This window comes from Tupaia chinensis, unplaced genomic scaffold (genome assembly GCF_000334495.1).
Source record: "Tupaia chinensis unplaced genomic scaffold, TupChi_1.0 Scaffold000544_1, whole genome shotgun sequence".
Lineage (NCBI taxonomy): Eukaryota > Metazoa > Chordata > Mammalia > Scandentia > Tupaiidae > Tupaia > Tupaia belangeri.
This window is the reverse complement of record NW_006160056.1, coordinates 959114-985665: the sequence shown is the minus strand read 5'-3', so window position 1 is coordinate 985665 and position 26552 is coordinate 959114. Positions and strand designations below refer to the sequence as shown.

The window sequence follows — 26552 nt, the reverse complement described above, 5'->3', positions numbered from 1 at the left end:
GCCACATAGTGAGCCAATTCATTGAAACTTGCACAACAGTTGGGCCAGTCCAACTTGAATGTTCTTTAGCCTACAGGCTAAATCCCATTAGAAGAATGAAATAAAGTGAAAGTTCTGACTCATGGAAAACGACTCAGTCATGAGCTCCTGGGCTAAAGTAAGGTGAAAAGGTAAAAACTGACCCTCAGAATGAACATGAAAACAAGCACAGGCAGCTCCATGCTGAGATAAACTGGACCATAGTGATCTTGTCCTTATTTCACAGTTTGAGTATGGTCAGTAGGTAGTCTGATTTTAACTGTGGAACCTTCCGAAAAGGCTAAGAACACAATATAGTAAGAATACAATTTTATCTCCTGACAAGAAGTGCTGCCATAAGCCCCTCCTCACCACGCTTGTGGAACTCTAAATTTACTTCTCCCTTTGGGGGATAGTTTTCTATAGGGAAAAAAAAAAAAGGCTGGGACCAACAGATGGCATAATAGTTACATCACTGGACTCCCACAGAGTCGACCATGGTTTGAGTCCCTGACCCAGGGGGCTTAAAACCCACACCAGGCATGTATGCTTGCGTGCCCAAAATCTCAAGAGGAAAATGTAGGATAAGGGACTGTGGCACAGCTGTCACCTCTGAGGGGTGATTTCTTGCTTTTTGTCTCTCTTGTGTCTCTCTGGCAAGCACACGTGCCCTCTAACAAAAATCTCTCTCTTAAAAATAAAATAAAATAAAATAAAATAAAATAAAATAAAATATAAAACATAAAGAAGCCTAGAATATGGCCAAGGAACTCCATGACACCTATAGTGGTGAATCAAATCCTTCATTTATAAACATGAATATAAAAAAAAAAATGAGCCGACAGGCATTTTTAGGAAAACAAATAGCAAAAAATGAGACACTAAAATGAATACAAATATGGAAGAAAAAGAAATATAACCATTTAGAGATGTATAATTCATGCCATCAAATAAACTTGAAAGTTATTTCATGCAAGAAAATGAAACTATCAGGAAAAAAGAAATAAAAAATATGACACCATATTTTTGGCAAAAGAACTCAACTGTAGATCTGAAGAGCAATGACATATTTGTAGAGTGACCTAATGACTGAATGAAAACTGGAGAAAAAACATGCTGTTTCAGGTACTAAGCAAAGAATGGGAAATATGAGAAAAAAATAGTTAAGAAAAATATGTAGTAGACATTTGCCATTCTTTTGGCTACTAAGTAGCAATTTTTAACATCTTTCCAGAGGCTGAGAAACTTTCCACTTCATGAGCCTCTCCAAGGTAGAAGACAGACATTTGTCTTGCCCACCTCCTTTCCTGCATGATTATAAAATTTGATTAGTTAAAAATTAACAGCACAAATTCCAGGGAAATCCCTACTAAGTTATTGTTACAAAGAGGTATAATTGGTATGAAGAAAGGTGAGATAAAGTAGAATCATAGGGCCCAGGGGGTGGTATAGTGGTTAAGGTGCTTGAATTCCCACATAGCTGACCACAGTTCGAGTCCCGAACTTGGTGGCTTGCTTTCTCCCTTTCCTTCTCTCTGTCTCTCTTCCTCTGGCGAAATTCATGTGAAAAAATAATAAATAAAATAATTTTTAAAAAGCAGAATCATGGGAACCAGCAGTTAGTGTAATGGCTATGTCTCTGGACTCCCATGTAGTCGACTGCAGTTCGTGTCCCGGACCCAGTGGCTTAAACTCACGCCGGGCACATGTGCATGCGTGCCCAAAATCCCGAGAGGAGAATGGAGGAGAAGGGACTGTGGTATGACCATCCCTCCTGGTGGGGGATTTCTCGCTTTTTGTCTCTCTGTTTCTTTCCATCTTTCTGGTGAGCGCATGTGCCCTATAGCAAAAACCTCTAAACAAACAAACAAAACTCTGTACTTATCTTTGATTTAAACCCTTAGTACATATGTCTTGATTACTGGTGGCAGAGGGGAGGACATGCTTGTGGAAGACAGGTATAGGCACAGTGAGTCTGTGTGCCCATTAACCTCTTGATCTATGCAGGGTGTTAATGTCTCAGAGCTGCCTATTCTGGGATTTCTCTAGAAGAGGACAGGAGTTCCTGAACCAGTTGTCATTTCTCTCTGGCCAGTCTTCACCAGTTGGGAGATTTCCAACCTTTGGACCAAGTTTTCTTTTTTACCCAATGTTCCCCCGCCAGAACGTGTGGGCCTTGAGATAGAAACAGTATGCATTTACACCTGTAAATTTGCTCATCCTTTTAATGTATCTAAGGGCCGCCCAGAAGAAGTGATGTCACAGGCCCCATGTGAGCAGACAACAACACATGCAGCTGCCTGGAGACATTGAGCTGCTGTTCTACATCAGAGCCGCCTCCACTGTAGCTGCAGAGCCCTCAAAAGGCAGGAGCAGCCACTGCCACCCAGGACTGGGCCTTTAGGGAGTAGGCCAGAAAATGGCCAAAGACCCCAGTACTACTGATCGGAATGTGGAGATTGTATGATCCAGAAGCTGGTGGTATGGTGGTTAAGGTGCTGGAATTCCCATGTGGTTGACGATGGTTCAAGTCCCAGACCTCGCAGCGTGCTCTTTCTCTGCCTCTCTTTGTCTGTCTTTCTCTGGCAAAATTCATGTGAAATAAAATTAAATTAAATAGTCTTTAAAAGAGAGAGAAAGAGAGAGAGAGATTGGCCATGGCTGGCAGGTGAGCACCACGGCCAGCAGCCTCCGACCCCACCTGTTGCTCCTTGGTTTCAGAGCCCTCAGGATGGCTGCCCAGTGCTGCATGGCCAGGTGAGAACAACCAGGCACTAGCCAAGTCCTGCTTTATGGACTTCTGGCGATGGCACTAGCATGATATCACTGATCATTCCTCCTAAAGACCAGATTTCCAAATTCATCTGCAAAAATGTTAGCAGATGAATTTGGAACTGCATGTAATATTAAGTCATGGATAAACCCCTCTTCAGCCCTGTAAGCCATTACATCTGTACAACAGAGACTCAAATTTCATTTACAAAGGACCTCCAAACGGTCTTATTGTTTACTGTGGAACAATCGTAATAGGAGAAGGAAAGGAAAAGAACGTCCACCTTGACTTTGAACATTTCAAAACAATTAATTCATCACTGTATTTGTGTGACAACAAATTCCATACAGAGGCTCTCACAGCACTGCTTTCAGATGATAGCAAGTTTGGCTTCATTGTAATAGACGGTAGTGGTGCTCTTTCTAGCACACTCAAAGGAAACACAAGAGAAGTCCTTCACAAATTCACTGTGGGTCTCCCAAAGAAACACAGTAGAGAAGGGCCATTAGCCTGGCGTTTTGCCCCTTTAAGGATGGAAAAGTGACGTAACCATGTTCAGAAAGCAGCAGAGACTGCTGTGCAGTTATTTCTGGAAACAAAGTGAATGTGGCTGGTCTCATTTTAACTGGATCAGTTTACTTTAAAACATAACGAAGTCTGGGTTGACATGGTGGTTAAGGGCACTGGACTCCCACATGCCAATTGCAGTTTGAGACCTGAACCTGGAGGCTTGCATTCTCACTTTCTCTCTTGGTCTCGCTCTGCCCCTCTCTGGTCAAGTTAAAACAAACAAACAAACAAACAAACAAACTTAAAAGAAGGATCCTCTTTAAAAATATGTAACTAAGTAAATCTGACGTGTTTGATCAAAGATTATAATAAAAAGTTTTTTGTTTTTTTAATTTTGTAGAGGTTTTTGCTATAGGGCATGTGCGTTCGCCAGAAAGACAGAGAGAGACAGAAAGACAGAAAGCAAGAAATCACCCCCCCGGGGGGATGGCCACAACGCAATCCCTTCTCCACCATTCTCCTTTTGGGATCTTGGGCATGCACACACACGCCCGGTGTGAGTTTAAGCCACTGGGTCTGGGACTCGAACCACAGTCAACTACAGGGGAGTCCAGCGACAAAGCCATTACACTAACTGCTGGTCCTGCAATAAAAAGTTTTAAAATTAGTTGATACATCATATTGTGGTGAAAGTAGATTCAACAAAGCAATTGAGTTATCTATTGAAGTCCTCTCCAATGTGAAATTTACTCAAGAGAAGAAATTAATAAGATGGTGTCATGAAGTCAGCCAGGACACAGGCAAGCACTGTTTTGGTGTTGAAGATACACTAAAGACATTGGAAATGGGAATTATAGAGATTCTAATAGTCTATGAAAATCGGGATATAATGGGATACATTCTTCATCGCCAATGCACAGAAGAGAAAATTCTCTGTCTAACTCCAGAACAAGAGAATGGTAAGACTCATTTCACAGACAAAGAGACAGGATAGGAACAAGAGCTGATTGAGAAAATGCTCCTATTGGAATGGTTTGCTAACAATTATAAAAAATTTGGAACTACATTGGAAATTGTCACAGATAAGTCACAAGAAGGATCCCGGCCTGTGAAAGGATTTGGTGGAATTGGAGGTATCTTGAGGTACTGAGTAGATTTCCAGGGACTGGAATACCAATTAGGAGACAATTAATTTTTTTATCTTAATGATTACTACTCTACCTGGGTTCAGCAAAATGTGCCTCGCCCTCCAGCATCCAATCCAAGGAGCAAACCCGTGGTGGAATCCAAACAGATCCCTGCCTTATAATTGGAATATTTCAAGAACATAATCCATGAGCACTGGATACTGAAAACTGAAACAAAACCAGTCCCAACTTTGGTTTGTCATGGTGTCAAACCTACGATTAAGTTCCTAAATGCCACTTTAGACTAATTTTAAAAAGAATCCCAGTTTTTACTTTTACTCAATGGTGAAATTGGTTGCTCTTATATTTTATGAAAAATAATTATTTTTTTAAACTTTCATACATGGCAACAAAAATACTTGAACTGCTGGGATCAGCAGTTAGAGTAATGGCTGTGTCGCTGAACTCCCATGTAGTCGACTGCGATTCGAGTCCCAGACCCAGTGGCTTAAACTCACGCCGGTTGCGTGTGCATGCGTGCCCAAGATCCTGAGAAAAGAATGGAGGAGAAGGGATTACGGCATGGCCATCTCCCCTGGGGGGTGATTTCTTGCTTTCTATCTCTCTGTCTCTCTCTGTCTTTCTGGCGAGCACATGCGCCCTAGCAAAAAACAAACAAAGAAACAAACAAAAACCAACCAAACAAAACAAACCTTTTAACTGCTATAAGCCTTCAAAAGTTAATAGAAGTGAGATCACACAGGTTTGTTTCTTATGTTGATTGGAGAAAAATTAAATTGCTGCATTTTGCAGTGACCCATTTACATGGCATTCTCAACTTACACTACAGAAGAAAAATTACGTGTGGTGAAATGTTGGAACCATTTCTCTCTTACTCTCTGTTTAATGTTAAAAGGATAAACTAATAAGATGCAATTTCAACATCACTCCCTCACACTCTCATGCCCGCTCCAGACTGTCAATTTCAAGGATGCAAAGCACATTGCAATGGCAAACTGACTCATGAAGCATTTGGGCTAGTGTACTGTTTATTTACATCTGTTTGGCAGATGCATTTGTGCCCAGTGTTTGGGAACCCTTTGCATCAGTTGCTTTAACAAGGGTCCCCATAATCTTAGCCTACTGGAAACCAGTTTGGGATGGATATAATGGAGCTTCTGTGCTATTGCTGGGACTTAAATAAAACAAAATTTAAGTGAAAGCAAAGAAATTTAAAGACAATTTTATTTTGCTTGGATCTCTCCTTGGTAAAAGGGAGGTGATCGTGTTTTCCTTGTGTTGGATAGCATGAGATTATGTAAATATTTTGATTTTTTTTTTTTGGAGAGGTTTTTTTCTATAGGGCACGTGCGCTCGCCAGACAGACAGAGAGAGACATAGAGACAGAAAGCGAGAAATCACCCCCCAGGGGGGATGGTCACGCCACAATTCCTTCTCCTCCATTCTCCTCTCGGGATCTTGGGCACGCATGCACATGCACCCGGCGTGAGTTTTAAGCCACCAGGTCCAGGACACGAACTGCGGTTGACTATGTGGGAGTCCAGTGACATAGCCATTACGCTAACTGCTGGTTCCCAATATTTTGGTTTTTTAAAATGAACTACAAGGTTTTTCACAGGCAAGATGGATAAGACATGTATGACATGCATGTAATTATTAACCCCTGACCTCCTGGTGGGGTTGGAGCATCTCCCAAACCTAGAAGTTTACAAGTGCCTCTTATAAGAAATTATGGAAGGAGGGTGGGAATGGCAGGGGTGGGAAGGGACAGGACACACTTCTCACACCATGGACTTACTATATTGGATCTAAAAGTTGGCCTGAAAATCCAAAGCTTATGCTGGGCTGTAAGTTGGACTTGAAGCTAGCTGACATACAAGGTCATGGCGTGCCCCACATGGCGACAGTGAACAAAGTGCATAGGATGTTCCCACTGGTGGCAATGGAAAAAAGTATACCAAATGGATTTTGAAGGACCAAAGGTTTTAAAAGTCAACTGATATCACTCACACTGACTAGGGTAGTGGGGTGCATTTGATTTTCAAATTGGGTACTTTCTAACACTTCAGTGCCTGACTATTTTTCACTGACTTGACTCAGCCACTCATAGCTTTATTGGTATGAACCAGCTCCTTGTTCTCAGGTTAGAGACCTGCCTAGTATTCCACTAATCCTGTTTCATTTGAATGGAGTATGTCTTCAATGTAAAGATCCTGGTTCTCACACTGTGTGCTGAGGTCAAATGACCATCTGTCAATGTGTAACCTGATGTCTCAATCCCCAATGCAAAGAGTCGATCCTTTGGTGTTCACTGATGTGGGAGGCTTCACTGGAACAGGCTTTTGCTTTGGGCTCTACTGCTTGAAGACTACCTAAGAGCAAGTAAACATGCTTTCTTCACAACCTTAGGGTTTTGCCATTGTAAATAGGTCTGATGTGATGTGACAAGATCAGAGAAACTGGATGTAAATTTGCAGTTTTGAATATGCTTGTTTCACTTAATATATTTCGGGTATGTAGCTCCTTTTGTAGTTTTTATTTTTACTATTTTAAGTTTGGAAATGATGCAAAAATTTTGAATTTCTTTAATCAATGTGTTCTCTTTAGTGATATACATTTCATTATCAATATATACTGATATGTATTACATACAAGCACATAAAAAAGAGGGGGTGAAAAAATGTATTTAAGGTTTATGTATGCAATTCTCAATTCTTTAAGAGATGACAACAGATTTTGGTTTTCTACTGTGAGAATATTAGACCCCAGCAACACGTTGTGTAAGGATAATAAAATGCTGCAGTAAACCAAAACGATAAAAAATAAAAAAGATATAAAATATGCTCTCAGGGGCCAGCCTGTGGCATGGTGGTTAAAAGTGCTGGACTCCCACATGGCTGACCTCAGTTCGAGTTCTGGATCTTGCAGCTTGCTTTCTCACTTTCTCTCTCTCTCTCTCTGGTGAGCATCTGTGCCCTATAGCAGAATTAGAAAAATAATAACAATTGAAAAATAAAATTAAGTAAATAATTCTTTTTAAAAAATATGCTCTCCTTTCCAGCCCAACACCTTGTGAGAATCCATCTATGTCTGAGGTGGGTCTAGCCCTGATCCTTTAACTGAAGTGTCTCTGCTCCAATCTCTCCTTCCAGCCCAACACCTAGTAAGGATCACAGAAAACCTCAACCCCCACTGAACTGCTACAGAAAGGAATAAAATCTGCTGGACCAAATGGCTACGTCGCTGGACTTCCACGTAGTCGACTGTAGTTCAAGTCCCAGACCTGGTGGCTTAAACTCACGCCGGGTGCATGTGCATGTGTGCCCGAGATCCTGAGAGGAGAATGGAAGAGAAGGGACTGCGGTGTGGCCATCCCCCCGGGAGCGTGATTTTTTCGCTTCCCGTCTCTTTGTCTCTCTCGGTCTTTCTGGCAAGTGCACTTTCCCTATAGCGTAAATATCTAAAAAAAAAAAAAAAAAAAAAAAAGATTAATGGATGATCACAGATACCTACCTATAGGTTAGGTTAAAAGGTGGCCTTCTACAACTTCTCCAAAGAAATTGTGTGTGTGTGTGTGTGTGTGTGTGTGTTTGGTTATGCTAATTTTTTTGTTGTTGGAGAGGTTTTTGCTCTAGTCATTGTCCTTGTTCCCAGAGTTGGGACAATCCTGAGTTTGGATAATTATTTTCTTTATTGCTTTACTACCCATGTTGGCACTCTTAAACAATATAAATGAGCTCTGCTTTTTCAACTTTTTTCTATCTTTTCGGTCTTGAAAAATCTCAAACCTGCAGCAAAATAGCAAATTAGTACAAAGAACCTTTGTATACTCTTCATCTAGGTTCCCAATTCTTGTCTTAACATTTTACCGCATATTCTTTTTAGTTCCATAGATGGATATAGGTATACTTTATTTACTGAACTGTTTCAAAATAAGTGGTGAGCATTGGTTTTGAATTTATATAGGAACAGAACTATATTATGCATGCTATTCTTGACTTTTTATTATAAAATTTATGAGATTGATTTATGTTGTTGCAAAAACTATAATTTGTTTATTTTATATTACTCATATCACTTCATGTATTTATATAGCATAGCATCCTTTCTGATGTTAAGAGATGTTTGCATTATTTCAAATTATTCTTATTGGAAACAGTACTGGTGTAAACATTATTATCTATGTCTCTTGGTACCCAAGCTTGCATTTCTGTTAGATACATACATAGCAGTGGTAGAGGGAATCAGGAACAAGCATCTTCATTTTTTTTTTTTTTAAGTTTACTTACTCCTTTCATGAAAAAGACAAGCACCGTCAACAGGGTCTCATGCCACACAATCCACCAATCCCCATGCCAGCATTCCCGGCCAAACAGGATCATGGCTTTCGCCCAGCATTTACGGGTCATCTAGGGACCAAATCCACAGTCTTCCATATGAATCCCACATTCTTAATAGAGTTTTACTGCTGCAGCAACTAGCTCTTCTGCTTTATTATAGAATAAAACTGGCGTGGAGGTTAGGCAGCTGGATCCCACATGGCTGACTGTGAGGTTCAAGTCCCAGACCCAGCAGCTTGAGAATCATACCAGGGACATGTGTGCATGCCCAAAATCCCAAGAGGAGAATGGAGAAGCGATTGCATGACTGTCCCTCTCTCTCTCTCTCTCGTGAGTACGCAGATTTTTTTTTTAACTAAAAACACCTCAGCTTTTTCCAGAGGGACTTTTATCCCCTTCCCCCATAGTAACGTATTAGAGTTTCAGTGCTCTGTATCCTTTCTAACACTTGGTATCAGACTTTTGAATTTTGCCAATTTCATATGTATGTTCAATACTATTTCTTTGTCTTATTAATTTATACTTCCCAAGCTTGTGCCCCTTATGTTTATTGACTGGTTTTTGGTAATAGTTGGTATTAAGAAATCTAAAAAAGGTAGTAAAATGCTTTTCAGCCTGTGTTAATTCATCTTAAGTGATTAATTTCAGTGATGAAATTTGGGATGGCACTCAGGCATCTCAAAGTTACTGAAATGAGCAATGCGTAGTCTTGAACTCAACTTATGCCTAGAAGGTAGGGTGTTGTGCTATTTTATCACTTATTCTAATATTAAGTTAATGTAAATGAGATTTAAATAATGTCAAAAGGAATAGTATGAAAAATGTTTTTATTTACTTTTTTAAAGAGTTTTATTTGTAATTGATTTTCAAGAGAGGCTGTCTCTAAGTATAACTTCCACCTGTTTTTTTTTTTTCCACATGGACTGCTTGAGATGAAGTAGCCCATGATAAAATATTATGTAAGTTATAATTAATTTTAATTCAGTACTTTAAAAAAATGTAAGATCTAAAAGGAGAGATACTAAATAGTAATTAATGATCTTCTAGGAGTTCACTTAATCTTTCTTTAGAATTCTTACTGGATCAAAATGTTATCTGTAAATTATTATCAGTTACCAGAAACCAGGAATTTAGACATACAAGTGTCAACTACCTATAGGAATTAACTAGGAATAAAATTAGGGCATGTTTCTCAAGCTGCTAGCTTCAGGACTTGAACTGTGCAGTTGGCTGCGTGGGATCCAGTTGCCTTAACCATCACACCACCAGCTGGTCCACCATTAGCGTAATTTTTTTTTTCTTTGAGAGGTTTTTGCTACAGGGCACACACGCTCGCCAGAAAGACAGAGAGAGACAGAGAGACAGAAAGCAAGAAATCACCCCCCAGGGGGAATAGCCATGCCACAATCCCTTCTCCATTCTCCTCTTAGGATCTTGGGCACACATGCACACGTGCCTGGCATGAGTTAAAGCCACCGGGTCTGGGACTCGAACCGTGGTCAGCTACATGGGAGTTCAGCGACATAGCCTTACGCTAACTGCTGATCCCCACCATTAATGTAATTTTTGAGGTACTGATCAAAAGTGATTATTCTCCACATAAATATCTAATTACTTTTATGTTTTAAAAAGTTTATTTTCCCATTGTTATGTTTCTTTTAAAAACGTTTATTTCTTCCATGACACAAAGAGATAGAGATGAAGAGAGATAGGGAGAGAGAGAGACAGAGAGAGAAGCACACCCTCAACAGAGTCTTCATGCTGTGATCCAACCCCAGCTTCAACCAGTGAGGATCATGGACATGTGTGCAGCCTAGCATGTATTAGAGACCTCAGGTTGTGAACCCAGGACACTCCCATGAGCTTTAGTACTGCAGTAGTGATGTCTCACCACAGCTAGCCTTGTATTAATTTTATGTTTCTGATATAATTACTTCAAAAAGGCAACTCAGGATCTCCAATCAGTAAACACAATCCTTTATCAAGATTGACTAATGAATGTACACTTTGGTGTTTTAAGTTAACATAGTTTATTCCTTTTTCCTTTTTTTTAAAAGAATTATTTTATTTAATTTTAAATTAATTAATTAATTTTAATTTGACCAGGGAGGGATAGAACAAGAGAGCGAGAGCAAGAGAGAAAGTGAGAAAGCAAGCCACCAGGTCTAGGACTTGAATCATTGTCAACCATGAGAGAGTTCAGTGCCCTTCACTACCACAGCATCTGCTGACCCACTTCATATTTTTTTAAGGTTTTTGCCATAGGGCATGTGCATTCATCAGGGAGAAAGAGGGAAGGTGAGAAATCACTCCTTGGTGGGAGGAAAAGGGGCTACAACCCCTTCTTCTCCATTCTCCTCCCGAGATTTTGGACAGATAGGCACATGCACCTGGCACTGAGTTCCAGGACTCAAATCGTGGTCAACCATGTGGGAGTCCAACACTTCAACCAGTATAACACCTGCTGGTCTCCATGTTCCTCATTGTAAACAATTGTTTTAATCTCTGGTATCTACTACTGGATAAGATTTTTATTTATTTATTTATTTATTTATTTATTTATTTATTTATTTATTTATTTATTTATGTTACCTTTGTTTCTTTATAAAGGTTGCAAAAAATGTTACCGGGGTGTGTGAAATAAGTTTAACATTCTCGACTATCCTTGTGATCCACTTGTGTAACCTCATTAAATACAATATGAGGGGCAGTAGCCTGTTCAGGTTTCGTTCAATTATGGCCCGACTGGAGAGAAGCCAGGGTCTGGATGGGGACGTGTCTAGGTGCAATGACTTTGTTTCTTTATAAAGGTTGCAAAAAATGTTACCGGGGTGTGTGAAATAAGTTTAACATTCTCGACTATCCTTGTGATCCACTTGTGTAACCTCATTAAATACAATATGAGGGGCAGTAGCCTGTTCAGGTTTCGTTCAATTATGGCCCGACTGGAGAGAAGCCAGGGTCTGGATGGGGACGTGTCTAGGTGCAATGAAACAGGGATTAATAGCATTTTTCAATTTTCTAAGTCATTTGGGTAATTAGTTTTATACCATATTGCTTATATTATTAGACCCCCCCCCCAAAAAAAAAGCACACACGTGATAGCTAAGTGGCTTTTGGCTGAGAATCCCACCTCCAGTTTCTCCAACTCCACTCAACACCCTTTGCACCATGGAAATCTGTGAACTTGGCTGGATGAACAGATTTTTTTTTAAAAAGGTAATACTATATTCATCATTTTTTTGATTGTGTTTTTTTAAAGTATACATTTCTTTTTTTTATTATTTATTATTATTCATACATTAAATCACTATACAGTTTTTTAGGGTAGTCTGCTTCCCCAGGAAAAGAGTTGCCAGTTTTATGTTTTCTTCATTTGTTCCAGATCTTTCAAATACTGCCCTCCTAATAAGCCACCATGTTTATGGGGCTACCATATCATGCTAAGCCAGCACTATTCAAAACTGTTGTAACTGAGTCCCTTTTTCAGGTGTTCTATATGCAACTTATTCTACAACTCTGATTCATGTCATTATGTTTTACAATCTGATAGAATGTGTGTTTCATGAATCCCATTTCCCACTTTTGTTTTAGGTGAATTTCATTAGCACTCTAGTAATACTGTTTTCATGTTAATTGGAAGAAAAATAAATCTCTATGCTAATTATTCACATATTTCTCTCTTACTGCATTAAGTGTATCGTTACGTCCTCAATAATGTTTTATAAGTTTCTATGATAAGTCTCAAGTATGCTAAATAAAATTGGTGTTAAAATAGTTTGTCACTGATGTCACTAGAGTTGCTATTAATTGTGAGACACAATTTTATATGTTAAAGTTGAGCAGTTGGAATCACTTAGTTAATTTTCTGGAGTATTCTGGATATAAAATTGATACTGGATTGTGTTATTGACTGATGTGTTCTTTATACCAATATCCTCTCATCCCGAATTCACCCCTAACCTTCTTGCTCCCCTCCCACTGCTCCACCCTCCCTACTGCCTCTTTCTCTGCTGCCCTCCTCAACTCTCCTGTCATCCCTCCCCTTCCCCCTTCCTATGCCCAATGACTATACTGCCCCACCCCCTTCCTCCTGTGACACTGGTGGACGCTGAAATGACCAGGATACAGTTAGCACTTAACCACTAAATCTTTATTGAATTTTTATTATAACATCAATACAACATTAGTTAATAGAGAGAAATAGAGTAAAGAGAATACAGCAATACAATCTGAAGAAGGGGTGGGAGTAGCAGCAGGAGTAGGGAGATGGGACAGGGGTGAGGAGGAAGGCTGACAGGGGCAAAAGCAAGTGCTTTATTCATCACTTTCCTATTACTTCCATGAAAATTTACTATCCACCATGATCAATCTCATTCCAGCAATGATTTTTTCAAAGGGTACCAATCCATCTTGTAACTCTCTAAAGGTTTTGTTCTAATCTGATTGCTGGAATTAAGGGCCTCATTCAAATTATTAATCCAATCACCTTTGAACTTTCTCTCACTTGGATTTTATCCATGTCCAATTCACTCTGAATAGATTAATCCCCCTGTAGTTTCCTCCAAGTTTATTTGAAATCTTTAATAAGAGTAGCAACAACAGGGGAAAGGGTCACAAGTAAGTACACAAGTCCACTTATAGAGATAGCTAATACATAATATTATCCTAACTTTCTAAGTAACCCCACCCACTGAAGAGTACTTAACAGTCCCTCCCACCCTAAAATACTTACTATATATAACCCGTTATTTAAAGTGATTACACAAAGAAATAAAAACAATGTAATTTTCCACAGACCAATTCAACAGTGCTCTACAATCTGAAACAACAAAGAACTTTCAGTCCCATGAATGGCGGTGTGCTCTCTTAGAGGAAAATGCAGTATGCTTCCTGCTAGGCTCTTCATTTCTCAGGTGGTCCTTCATTTGAGCCCAGGTGTTCTGTCCAAGTGTTCTCTGTTGTCAGTCTTGAACTGTATCCGATGTACAATGTCTGTGGTGGGTGACAATGGTCAATTTAGGAGTCCAAGAGGTACCTGTAAACTTAAACCAAATTCCAGACTGTACCACATAGATCTCCTCCTCTCATTGTGTGTACCTGCAGGTTCACTGTACTACTTCACGTGATTACATCAAACAAATTTCCTTTTTCCACTATCTAAGAAAAATACCTCATTGCTCGAACTAAAATGACCCTTAAGAAATGTATGTAAACTTTCTGCTTCAATATCTTAGCATGATGACTTTAAGGAGTCCTCTCTAGTCTTACCTAAAAATGAGAGCTCTTAGATCTTCTTCCTTGATTTAATTAATTAATAATGCAAATTTGGGCCAAAAGTCAATTAATTCTGCCAGTCTGTTTCAAAGACTCATCTATTTGATTTAATTTGTTGTTTTGATTTATCCACCTCCTTTATCATTTCATTTCTTAAAAAATCTTTGCTCCTTTTCTAACTTCTTTAATTCCTTTGCTTCTTCCTTTCTTATGAATAAAGGCATTTTTTTTGCCAAAAAAAGTGGAAAGAACTCAATTAACATAAATTTGATCAACAGTAATGGACAAAACTGAGAGAAAGGAAACTTAGCTAAATTTAATACTATAGAACAATAAATTTAAGATTACTTATCCTTAACATCTAACATTTATAGATAATATATATAGCAATAGAGCATAGTACACACTGCCGAAAAGTTAATCGCAAGCTTTCGTAAACAGCCAAGTGTGTTGTGTACCTGCAGGTTCACTGTACTACTTCACGTGATTACATCAAACAAATTTCCTTTTTCCACTATCTAAGAAAAATACCTCATTGCTCGAACTAAAATGACCCTTAAGAAATGTATGTAAACTTTCTGCTTCAATATCTTAGCATGATGACTTTAAGGAGTCCTCTCTAGTCTTACCTAAAAATGAGAGCTCTTAGATCTTCTTCCTTGATTTAATTAATTAATAATGCAAATTTGGGCCAAAAGTCAATTAATTCTGCCAGTCTGTTTCAAAGACTCATCTATTTGATTTAATTTGTTGTTTTGATTTATCCACCTCCTTTATCATTTCATTTCTTAAAAAATCTTTGCTCCTTTTCTAACTTCTTTAATTCCTTTGCTTCTTCCTTTCTTATGAATAAAGGCATTTTTTTTGCCAAAAAAAGTGGAAAGAACTCAATTAACATAAATTTGATCAACAGTAATGGACAAAACTGAGAGAAAGGAAACTTAGCTAAATTTAATACTATAGAACAATAAATTTAAGATTACTTATCCTTAACATCTAACATTTATAGATAATATATATAGCAATAGAGCATAGTACACACTGCCGAAAAGTTAATCGCAAGCTTTCGTAAACAGCCAAGTGTGTGTCAGGGACTCTGAATTGTTATCCCACACCAGTATGCTCCCCCTGATGATTCCTGTCAATTGGCAAACTTCTCCAGACTTTTGCTTGCGGTAGTGGCCAATGTCCGTGTGTACATGCCAGTGCTGCAGAAAATGGCCCATTTCTAGGCATGCTGCAGCTTGAAGATCAATTGACAACTGTAAATTTGACACAGAACAACTTGAATTCAAACATATGAAGGATGGATTGATATCTGAGGTAACTGAAGTGACGCTTCAACATAGTCCAGAAGCACAAATGCACCATTTTAAAAGTCATTACTCTAAAACACCAGTGATTGACAAGCTTTCTGATTCCATTGAAGAAAAGAAAGTTGTTTTGCATTCAATAGCCAATTACATTTCTTCTTTGAAACTGTAAATCCTTTTGTTTGATTTGTAAAGGTCCAATTGGTAGAATTGAAGTTATATTGTTCAAATTGAAGACTGAAGATGAACAGGATGAACTATTACATAAGTACTCCATTTCTGAGGAGCCTCTCATTCACAGTGTTGTAAGAAGTTCACAGTAAAGAAATATTTTATACTATGTTATTTATCATTTTTACTTAGTTTAACATGAGAATCGAACAGTATTTTATAATTCAATGGAAAGTTCGGAAAGCATAGTCACCACTTTAAAACTGTTAAAGGACACTACCACGGCTACAAGACTTAAGTATTTAAACATGCAAGAATAAAGGGTGGATGATAATGAATGTGTGAGATGATGCTGATGAAAAATGAAACTTCACCGTGAGACTCCTCTTCATGACAGGCAACCAGGCAGGAAGGTGACCCCTTCCCACAGCAGAGTTAATGGCAGTAGTAAAGAATTAAACAGAAAGAGAGAGGTTAGACAAAACAGTTCAAGGTAGTAGCAAGGGACCAGGCTAAAGAAGTCAGGCAGTCCCAGGTTAGCACAAAAAGTCCAGGAGACACTAGAAGTGTCACTGGATCGAAGACAACTCTTGTGTTGTCTGCTGCTTTAAGTCCTTTGAGTTATTTTCTGAGGCCTTTTATCCATTGGCAACTTCATGTCAGACCCTTTCCATTGTGTGAACTCTCATCCTTTCAAAGTGGTTCCCGTCAGGTCATCCCAAAGACCAAGAAGCTAAGGAAGTCTGTATCCCCAAGGAAGTGTCCATAGCCCTAAATCCTCTTTTTCAGAGACATCCCTCCCAGGCATAGGAGTGTGGTTCTGGGTGCTAAATCATTTCCCCTCTCCAAGCATCCTAATGTGACAGTCTAATGAGGGGACTGAGACTGATGATGGAATGCCCAGATGCATATGGAGACAGACGAGCAGACAGATGCTTCCAAAACCTCAACTGATGTTTTTCCAGCTAATTAATTAACAATTCTTGTGAAAAATTCCTTCTGAAGTACCAGGCAAGTTGGCAACAATCACCTCAGAGTCTTTTTTTAAGAGTTGGGTATGGGATTTAGGAGTCCTTGACATTGCTGCTCTTTAGCCCTCACACGTGATTGAGAGGTGGTCACAACATCTAACATACCTGGAGCTACCAGAAGACTCTGGTTATCAGGCTTAATGCTTGGTGAAAGCCATTAGTGGCATGATGATGGTAAGGTGTTGTGTCAAAGCCAGAGTTCTTGGGTACCTGTGATTTGCACCAGGATGTGAAGGCACACTCTTAACATACAAGAGTCCGTCTAAGAGAGCACTTCCTTCTCAGGCCTGAGGTGTTTCGTGTTGCAGGGGTTTTGCCTGCTCCTGGGGTGAACTGGTCGAGTTGCTGCTCCTTGAGAACTAACGGAACTATGATGTGGAGTTTGAAGACGGTGAAGTTTCTAAGGGTGCAGCAAGAGGATCACGGAAGCCTTCCACGCTGCACCAATAATTTGGCTTCCTTAATAAGGCGTCGGTCCTCCAGTGATAGAGTACCGAAACTGCAAGAAAAGTCACATCCTCCTCCTCCTCTCCCCCTCCATAAAGAAATCAGCATTTCCTGTGTTTATATCAGCTTCTCTGTAAATATTAAAGAGGAATTTGGCAGCCTTTAGAATTTAGATGGTGACTGAGGTTTCAGTAGGTAAAATCCAGGCTTCCAGGATTCACTGGAAAGTAAACTTGTTACTTTAGATTGGCAGTCAAGGTGGAACACTGGGAACTTGTTAGTAAATATTCTGTTGCTCCCAGAAAATCTTGAAGGTTTTTTGGTGCTTTACGATGTGTGCCAGTCCAAGGTGGCCCTGATCTCCTATAGCCTCTTCAGAGAGGATGTGCCTCAAGTGGTCTGAAGATGCAGTAGCCCAATTTAGCACACAGTCACTGATTGAGAAGCTGAACAGGAATAAATTTAGAGGGCAGAGATCCTGAAGGATGTGACAAATATTTACATGGTGCTGTAGGATGGAGGTGGGGGTGGCGGCGGTGGTGGGGGTGGTGGCTGTGGTGGTGGATACTGTGGTACCGGAGGCTGGCGGTACCAATGTGGATTCCAAGTGATCATAACAGGTACGTAGAGAGATCTTCCTTGTCCATCTCGTCCCACTGGGTACCAGGCGAATCCTACTGGGTAGGTCGGATACGTGGTGTACGTGGGGTATGTTGGATATCCAGGTACTTGAGGTACGAATTCAGTATACGTTGCCAGGTGAGCTTGGTCATCTAAATTCGGAATAGACAGACGAGGATACTGGTTCTGGATGGTAAAATTGTTTGGAGCTCGGCAATCATAAGACACTTGCAGTTTCCACCCCCTCTTCACTTGGAGAACCTGGGCTCCATTAGGTGCAATGGTTGGAGTAATCAGCCCATCTTTCACATTTCTTGCCACAAAATCTCGGAGAGCTGCCATCTCGGATTCAGACAGTGAGTACACATGTCCGCTGGGAATGCTGTGTGCTCCAGGTATCATTTCTATGTTGGGGTCAACCAGACGGTGATCCGGGTACACGTGCTCATCTACTGGAGTGTACACATTCTGGACGTAGTAATACCTCACTGGTTGGTAAACTCGGTATCCATCCACTGGGTAGTAAAGCGATGGCTGTGGTGCTGGTGGTGGGAGCGACGGTGGTATTGGAGAATACATCCGGCAGTGGTATCGGCAGTATTCTGAATCAAAGACGATAGATCGAGTGCTCCATGTGATGTTGGGGTCATGTGTGCTCAGCCAGCGAACCCCTAGGACTACAGGGAAGAATGGAGACTGAGTCACATCAAATGACAGCACCTCACGGTGATCTCCCAGGTCAACTATCAGGTCGTGGGTTTCGTGGACGACTGGGCCTGATGCAATGGGGCGCCCATCAATTGCTTCCACGAGTATTGGCCAGTCCTTGACTCTTAGAGGAATTCCATTTTGGGCAACATATTCGTGATCAATGAAGTTGCCAGAAGCACCAGAATCGATCATGGCTCGGACGAACAGAGTGTGTCTGCCCGGAAGATGAATCTGGAGCATCACTTGCAAGTGAGGAGATGAGGCATCATCTTGTGGGGACCTTATTATTTCTGGCCCGGTCGCTGAAGGTCCCTCTACAGCGGGGCCGGGGAGTTTCCCGCCGGCGATGCCTTTGAGGCCTTGGCAGGACAGCTGTCGGCGTAGTGACCTCCGGTTCCACAGTAGAGACAGAGGTTCAGCTTTCTGCGTCTTTCCTTTTCTTCCTGGGTCAGGCGCATGCGGGCACCTCCCACGGGCTCAGTGGGATCCACCTGGTGGTGGCTTGAGATGTGAGGCAGAACCAGGGCCCGGGGTGGGGAGCGTGGCTTGCGGGCTGCAGCTGCCCTGGCCAGCCTGCGCTCGATGTGAATGCACTGACCGATAAGTGCCGACAGTGACTTGGCCACCTCCAAGTGGGACAGCTCCTCCTGAATCTGGTCGCTGAGGCCCTCGTGGTACTGGTCAATCAGTGCAGGCTCATTCCAATCCAGGTCTTGGGCAATCATCTGGAATGCGTTGGAATAATCGATGACAGACCCCATGCCCTGGCGCAGACGTCTGATCTTACGTTTGGCAGCCTCTCGCCGCTGAGGGTCTTCGAAGACATGCTTCATTTCCATCATGAAGGCTGGGTAGTTATGCATCAGGTAATGCGAGCGCTCCAGCTTCGCTGAGGCCCAGCGGGCAGCACGGCCAGTCATCATGCTTGTCACAAAGCAGACACGGACACGATCAACTGAGAAATCTCTGGTGCTCTTTTCCATGAAGATCTGGCACTGGGACATGAATGGGGCCAGCATGTCTGGATTGCCATCGAACTTCTCAGGAAGGTCTTCAGGGCACTCTTCCTCGATTGGAGGAGGTGGGGCAGCAGCAGCTGCAGCACCACGGAGCTCGATGTCGTCATCCTCATCCTCCGGGGGTTCCACCTGCTCACGAAGAGAGGTGTTCTCCTCGGTGAGCTTCTGTACCTGGTTCTGCAGGTTGTTGTTCTCCTCTGACTGCTTCATGACCTTCTCTCTTAGGTTGTTGATCTCTTCAGACAGCTCGTCCCGCCTGCGTTCTGTCAGGTTGGGGACACAGGGGCTTTTATGGCCACTGGGCTTGTTGTTGTTGTTGGGGGGAGGGGGAGGAGGAGGAGGTGGGCAGTCGGGCCCCAGGGTGACTGTTGGGGTGGGAGGAGACCTCCCAGGTATAGCTTCACTCCTGTGGGGATGGAGGCCTAGATCCTGGCCCCCTCTTCCACCTCTTCTCCTTTTTGTTTTCAGAATCCGCTTGTTTCTGTAAATGAAGATAAAAGTATAAATTCAACATATACAGTCGAAGCAACATAATGCAGACAAAAAGATTTAGTAGTTAAAGTATCTCTTTGCTCTACTTGCATACATTAATAATTAGTGAATGAATAAAACAAACCCTTAAATGTGTAAGAAGTTAGCAATCAGGATGATAACCAAAAACCACACTACCTTTTGATGTTTAAATGACCTTTTGCTCCTCAAAAGTCACCCGTTCCTTATAAATCAACAAAATATAAACTTTATCAACACCACGCTTACCTTTAAAACTATACCAGAATGCTGAAACACTCCAAACAGGTAGTTTTGTATCAAGGGAGAGCAAGAAACTTTCAAGGCAATGATAGATACCAAATAAAGCCAAAATAACTTTCATTATTAAAGAAGTTAGACAGAAAAATAGGGAATATTCTAACTAATGGGCAACCACAAAAAGGGGAGGCAATATTAAAATAAGAGTGCCTGTATTTGGTAACCCTAGAGGGAAGCACTCTGGCTGTTAATGACCTTGGTCCCCTCTATGGATAGCTGGCTATTCAATCAAATGACCACTAACACCACAAAAACCATAGGGCTGTCTAATTTACTCTTCCATAATTTAATTTCCCAAAGAGAATTCTCTGTGGGACAGAATTGGCACTGAACAGCACCACGTGTCTGTTTCCCTCTTCATGATGCAATCATTTTACAAATGTTAATTGATGCCTCCTAGAGATGGCTGGGCTATAAAATGAGATATTTAAAGAAGCTCAGTAATGGTATACTGCAAACCAATTATGAGGATTTAATTAAATTATACCCATACATCACATAGTGCTTGTCCAGTTACTATTAGCTGATAGCAATAAAATTATTTGTTAGAAAACAAGGTTACTTTCTGGGTAAAGAGACTGGCATTAAAATAGGGAGGGGCTGTAACTATAGCAACGTAGGCATATATTTCCCACCAGAGAATTTTTTTTTTTCTTTTTCCATTTTCATACTATATTGGTCAAACAAATCAAGGGCCTTATTTGTCCTTCAGGTCATCAGTTTGGAATCCTTGGTTTTAAATCATATAATTTGTCACAGCGCCACCTGAAGGTTTGTAATATTAAGGTGGAACAGGGCTGAACTTCTTGGGGATGAGTGGACATAGGCATAGGGGTTGGGGGTGGGGGTTAGCCTTTCTAATCATGAGTGTAGTGACAATAAGTCACACACACACACACCATAAGTCAGGTTAGGGTGTATCTTTGTACTTCATGAAAATAGGGTTAACTGCATTTAGAGTGATTTTATTAAATTTTCAGTGACCTTGAATCTCAAATTCCGTATCTGCAAACATTAAATACATTAAAAATGTTAAAGTTTAAAATATAAAAGTTTAATAAGTTAACTTTTTAATTTAAACAACTTTAATTTCAAAAGTTTTTAAACTTTAAAAGTTTTTAAAACTTTAAAGTCTCAGCCATTAAATACATTAAAAATTTTAAAGTTTAAAATATAAAAGTTTAATAAGTTAACTTTTTAATTTAAACAACTTTAATTTCAAAAGTTTTTAAACTTTAAAAGTTTTTAAAACTTTAAAGTCTCAGCCAGGTCTGAGAGACTGGCTGCTATAAAGCTGCAGATTATCTGTATACCTCTCCCAGGATACCCCCTCCTAAAACTTTAAAGTTTTACAACTCAGAGTTTTTAAAACTTTTTCAATTAAGAAAGTCAACAAGTTCAAATGTTTAAAAGTTTTTACTCAACAAAGTTTAAAAGTTTAAAAAACTTTCTAATTCAACACATTTAAAAGTTTAAGAGAACTTTTTAACAAATTAAAAACTTCTAAACAAAGTTTAAACATGTAAAAATTTACAGGGCTTAAACTTTTTAGTTAGGAAGTTTAACACTCAAGTTTAAAAATATCTTATTCCCTTCTGACCCATTAAGGCAAAAATAGACACCAAATAAGTTACATAAATCTAAAAAGATACACATTTTCTACTTAGAGAAGTTAGTAGATAAAAGGGAGGTGGTAATCAAACATGATGCCTGTACTTATCAGCTTTGTCCCCGTCTATAGAGAAATGCCCTTTTCTCCCCCTTTCCTAATACCCCTTTTTAATTATTTATACACCCACTCCCACGCCCCACACCACCACCCAGAGCCACTTTCTCTATGTCCTACTCTGTTGGTGTGGCCTCTCCAAGGAGTGACTATACACAAAGCAGGGTCCTACAGGACAGGGATTAGTGTGCTATTTAAATAGTTTTGACCCTGATACTTAAATATTTTAGTAACTTAGGCTACAAAGACATTGAGTAATTGACATTTAATATAAAATACTCAAGTTCAGAAAAAATGAGAAAACACAATAGCACATCCCATAACCTGTGACATTCAGTCTCATTTCCAACTCCATAAAGACTATGATATTGGTGACATCAACAATATAAAGTCAGGACATAATGCAATTTTTACTTATTAGAAGTTTTAATAGCTCAGAGAAAAACAACTAATGAACATAAGTCAGGTATCTAGGCCACCACTTCTGCCATCTAAACATTATCACTGTCAGAGTAAAGAGATAAGACTTTCAAAAGGGCATTCACAACATGGCTTGGTGCCGTCTGACCCAGATCAGGAAAGCTAATGACCTACATGTCAATCACAGCCACAGTGGTGGGCTTTATTGAAGCCCTGGTATGATAGTCTTAACATCTTCAAAAAACAATGGTGGGAAAAAAAATTGTTAGCAAACCAGCAAACAATCACTATATTGTTTAGGGAAACAAAAGATCAATGAGGGTGAAAAACTCAAATGCCTTTGGTGTATAGAAGGTAATCTAAAAGTGACAATAAATTGGAGTGAAGACAATAGGGAGGGGGCTGCGACATGTAAGTTAGGGGTGCAGGACCCCTCCCAGACATTTTATTTGTTTTTTAAAACACTGCTTAACAACTCAAAGCCTTACTTGGCCTGCAAAGTCACCAGTTTCAGATGTCTGGCCATTACCTGTATGAGGCCTGAGGCCCCCAATTTTGATGTAGGACTCTTAAATTCTGAAAGAATAACTAGCAGGATCAGAGTAGTTCAACCATTGAAAGTAACAGGGCAGTGGGCTGCCAAGTGTACAGTGTAGAAAAAGTCTAACAATGTTTAAACAGCAACTGTACAAGTTAACATGGGAAAAAGAGCATTTTGATTTGATATGAATTATAGAATTATAGCTCTTTACATTCCCCCTTAGTAGAGGCTGGATTGGAAAGGTGAGGTCAAGAGGTCTTCCCAAAATCTCAAAAGACACACAGCATAAAGCCAAGCTGCCTGGGACAGATGCCATGTTTACGCATTATAAAGATTTTAGCTTTAGAGTAGTTAAGAATTAAATACATTTAATTATTGACGCTTCACAATGACTTCTAAAAATGTTTATTCCCCAAACACACTAAAGAGCAACAGCAGCCAAAAATCACCATACATAAACATCCCATTAGGAAATGACACTTCATTAAGCAACTCTTAGTTGTTTCACATTTTCAAATGTCTAATTTCTTTGAGTACTATTTGTGAAATGTAAATTCTATTAATATGTGTGTTTTTCCTATTGCTTTGAACCTCTTTAGTATGCAGACACAAAATTTCCAAAGAGGAGGGGGACTTATTTCAAGGTATAATTACGATAAGCCCACTTGTTTGGGGGTGGGGGAAAGAGGGTATCAGACTTTTGGAAGCCAAAACTGCCAAATTCCCCTTTAATAAGGTCTTAGCTCATGGTTTGTAATATATGGAAGCAATTTTTAAAATCTCTTTATTCAGGTAGAAACATAAGTTTATATGTACATTTGACTGGCAGTAAATTATAAATTTGTTTTATACAGATGTTTAATTATGCCAGCTGAAATACTCATTCTATATTTTGTAATGTTTACATTTCACAATTTGAATACCAAAATACATCAATGACTCACGTGTGCAAATAACTAGCTTTTTAATAGAAAAGCTAATTATTGGGAATAATTTTTTTGTATGATAATTACAGCATACATTATTGAAATGTAAAAACATAAGCTTAAAAACAAACACTATTAACCATGAAAGAGATGGCTGGCAAGGCAACTCAGGACAGCAAATCACCACAGGAAACAGCGCAAGAAATCAGAAGAGACCTGGAGACACCAAGTAAAACTTCAAATCAACTAATTAACTCTGGTCATTAATGAATGCCTACCATGTGCCTGATGTACTTTTATTAGATGTAGGCAAGTTAGGCAGGGCTAACCCCCTACAGTTCCAAGAAGAAACCAGCTCCAGAGGCACACAAATGTCCCTTCCTAGTTCAGAGGCCAACCCTGAAGCGCCAATACTCCACTTAAAACTCCTATGAAACACAACTCATTTTTAAATTTTGCATCCACCAAGCACCTGAGTCCAGCAGGTCCACTAGTGTTCCCTCCAAAAAAGTTAATGTGCAAATATTTTAAATTTTTTATTTTTCACTTGTCATAAAAACATTTGGCTACATTGCCTTTAGAGGCATCAGCTCTGCCAGCCAAGTTCTCTTCATAACTCACTTTCAGGAATTATGGGTTTATGTTACTTAAAATAAGCAAAGCCCTTATTAAAAGTGCTCATAATGTTCTGTTTAATTATTATTAATTGTTTTTATTTATTATTTTTATATTTATTAGATGCTAGCAGACAAAAAGCAAATCCAGCACAGCAGAGAAATCACAACCAGGCGGGGCTGTGCGGCCAGGCTCAGACACTGAAAGTGCGCACGCGCAAAGAAGATAAGACGGATGGGAGGGGTCAGTGAGGGATGGCACTGCCCAGAGCTGGCTCTGGGGAGGCGGAGTCACAGGCGACTCAGAGTGGGCAGGCTCAGGGAGTGGCCAGGCTTTGGAGGGGCGGGATCTGGGCAGGCCGCCTCAGAGGAGGCGGGCAGGAGGAGGCGGGGCCTGAGTAGGCCGTCTAAGAGGAGGTGGGGTTTCAGGGCGGGGCCTGAGTCAGCCAGGTTTGAGGAGTCAGCTCTGGGAAGGCGGGCTCGGGAGGCGCGCTCTGGGAAGGCGCGCTGCAGGGGAGGCGCGCTCCAAGTAGGCGCTGGGAGGGGCAGGAGGGAGGCGCTAAGCGCGCTCTGAGCAGATACTGCAGAGAAGGCGCGCTAGGATGGGCGGGGCAGGTCTGAGACTGGCTGCTACAGCGCTGCAGAGTATCTGCACGCCTCTCCCAGGATCCCCCTCCTAAACCCCTCCCGCCTGTTTCCAACAGCCAGATCACTTGGAATAGCAAGAGCAATCACCCCTAGATCCACCCCCACTCCCCCACGTACTCAGCAAACCGACAGTTTTCCACAAACTGTTGCTGGACACCAACGCGCGCCACCACAACTACTACACCGCCACTTCAATGGAGCACAACTAGGCAGGCAGCCCACTCTGCCATCACCCCAAAATTTCCTTTTGCACTCAAATCTGAGCCCCTCCACTCCACTGCTATACCAAGAACGGAGTGGGCAGAATGTCAAACACTAGTTTGGGCCTGGGGCTCCATTTTGTCTAACAGTACCATCATGCGAAAAACCGTCCTGCACAAACACACAGTGGGAGCCATTCCAAAAGGTGAAAGGGTGGGGTCCCCCTTAAAGTAGACAGGGTAATCGTACTCGGCAGCCCAGGTCCGTCTATAGCTGGTTTATCTGTAGCGTGAAACATTCTACAGTTCCACTTTGTAGCGCATTTTTAGTATATATTGTTATACAGCGCAAGTACCTCTGCAGTTCATGTGTCTTGTAGCGCAATGAAGCGCTGTTGTAAAGGTTAAGTTACCGGTTTTGTTATTCAGTGTTTTTGTGGCGCTAGCCTTCCGCAGCTCAGATTTTGTAGCGCATATAAAGCGCAAATCAGTCTTCAGATGCATTTATCGCTGCAGTTCATACTGGTTTGTAGCGCAATTGAAGCACCCATTTGTAGCGCAACGAAGTGCCAGGTTGTAGTACATGAAACGCCCATCAGGTTGTAGCGCCTGAAGCGCCCATCAGCTAGTAGCGCATGAAGCACCACTTGGTAGCGCATTTGAAGCACTCATCGTTTTGTAGCGCAATGAAGCGCCAATTAGTTTGTAGCGAATATCACTTTGCAGCGCATTTGGAGAGCAAACTGCAAATTGTCCTGTGGCTCATGTTCGTCTGCAGCTCATTACTGTCCGCAGCTCATGTCTGTCTACAGTCCATATCTGGACTTCGGTCCTGGAAACCAAAGCCGTGAAGGCTTCGTTTCGCCACTCAGGTTTGGGGCAAAGCGTGACAAGGTTTGGGTGGAGATACTCAGGGGCGCTACTCCATCTCCCGCAGTTCCCTATTAAGGAAGGGGGGGGACAAATGTGATCTTAAAAAAGAAATCCTCACCGCATACTCACCACGCGAGGACTCCTCTGCGAAGACGTGAAGGACGAGGTCCCACACCTGGGCCAGGCGTGGGCTCCACTGGGTGCTCGGCAGCCCGGAAGGCTCCGGACGCGAGCCCGCTCAGCGGCCCTTCGCAAGGCTCGTGGACCCTCTCCGCCGTTCTCAGGGCGCAGTCAGGTTTCTTCGACACACACCAACCGAAGTTGAAGCGCGTGTACCCCGAGCGCAGGCTGGAACCTTATATAGGCTCAACAGAGGAGGGGGGCGCCAAATCCCAGCGTGCTCCGCGGGCTGGGG

At 41.1% G+C, this 26552-nt stretch overlaps 1 protein-coding gene and 1 pseudogene across 2 annotated transcripts; one reads left to right on the top strand and one right to left on the bottom strand.

Annotated features, from left to right (window-relative positions):
• Positions 1–2826: 2826 nt before the first annotated feature.
• Positions 2827–4610, top strand: LOC102481457 (eukaryotic peptide chain release factor subunit 1-like; annotated as a pseudogene).
• A 10256-nt stretch (positions 4611–14866) lies between these two features.
• PEG10 (paternally expressed 10) lies at positions 14867–26471 on the bottom strand. Of its 2 annotated transcripts, none has more exons than NM_001291331.1 (2): positions 26256–26471; positions 14867–19860 (listed from the first exon to the last, which is right to left on the bottom strand). In NM_001291331.1, exons 1-2 carry the CDS (start codon positions 26258–26260, stop codon positions 18675–18677), a joined length of 1191 nt encoding a protein of 396 aa, NP_001278260.1. In that variant the 5' UTR covers positions 26261–26471; the 3' UTR covers positions 14867–18674.
• Between the last annotated feature and the right edge of the window lie 81 nt (positions 26472–26552).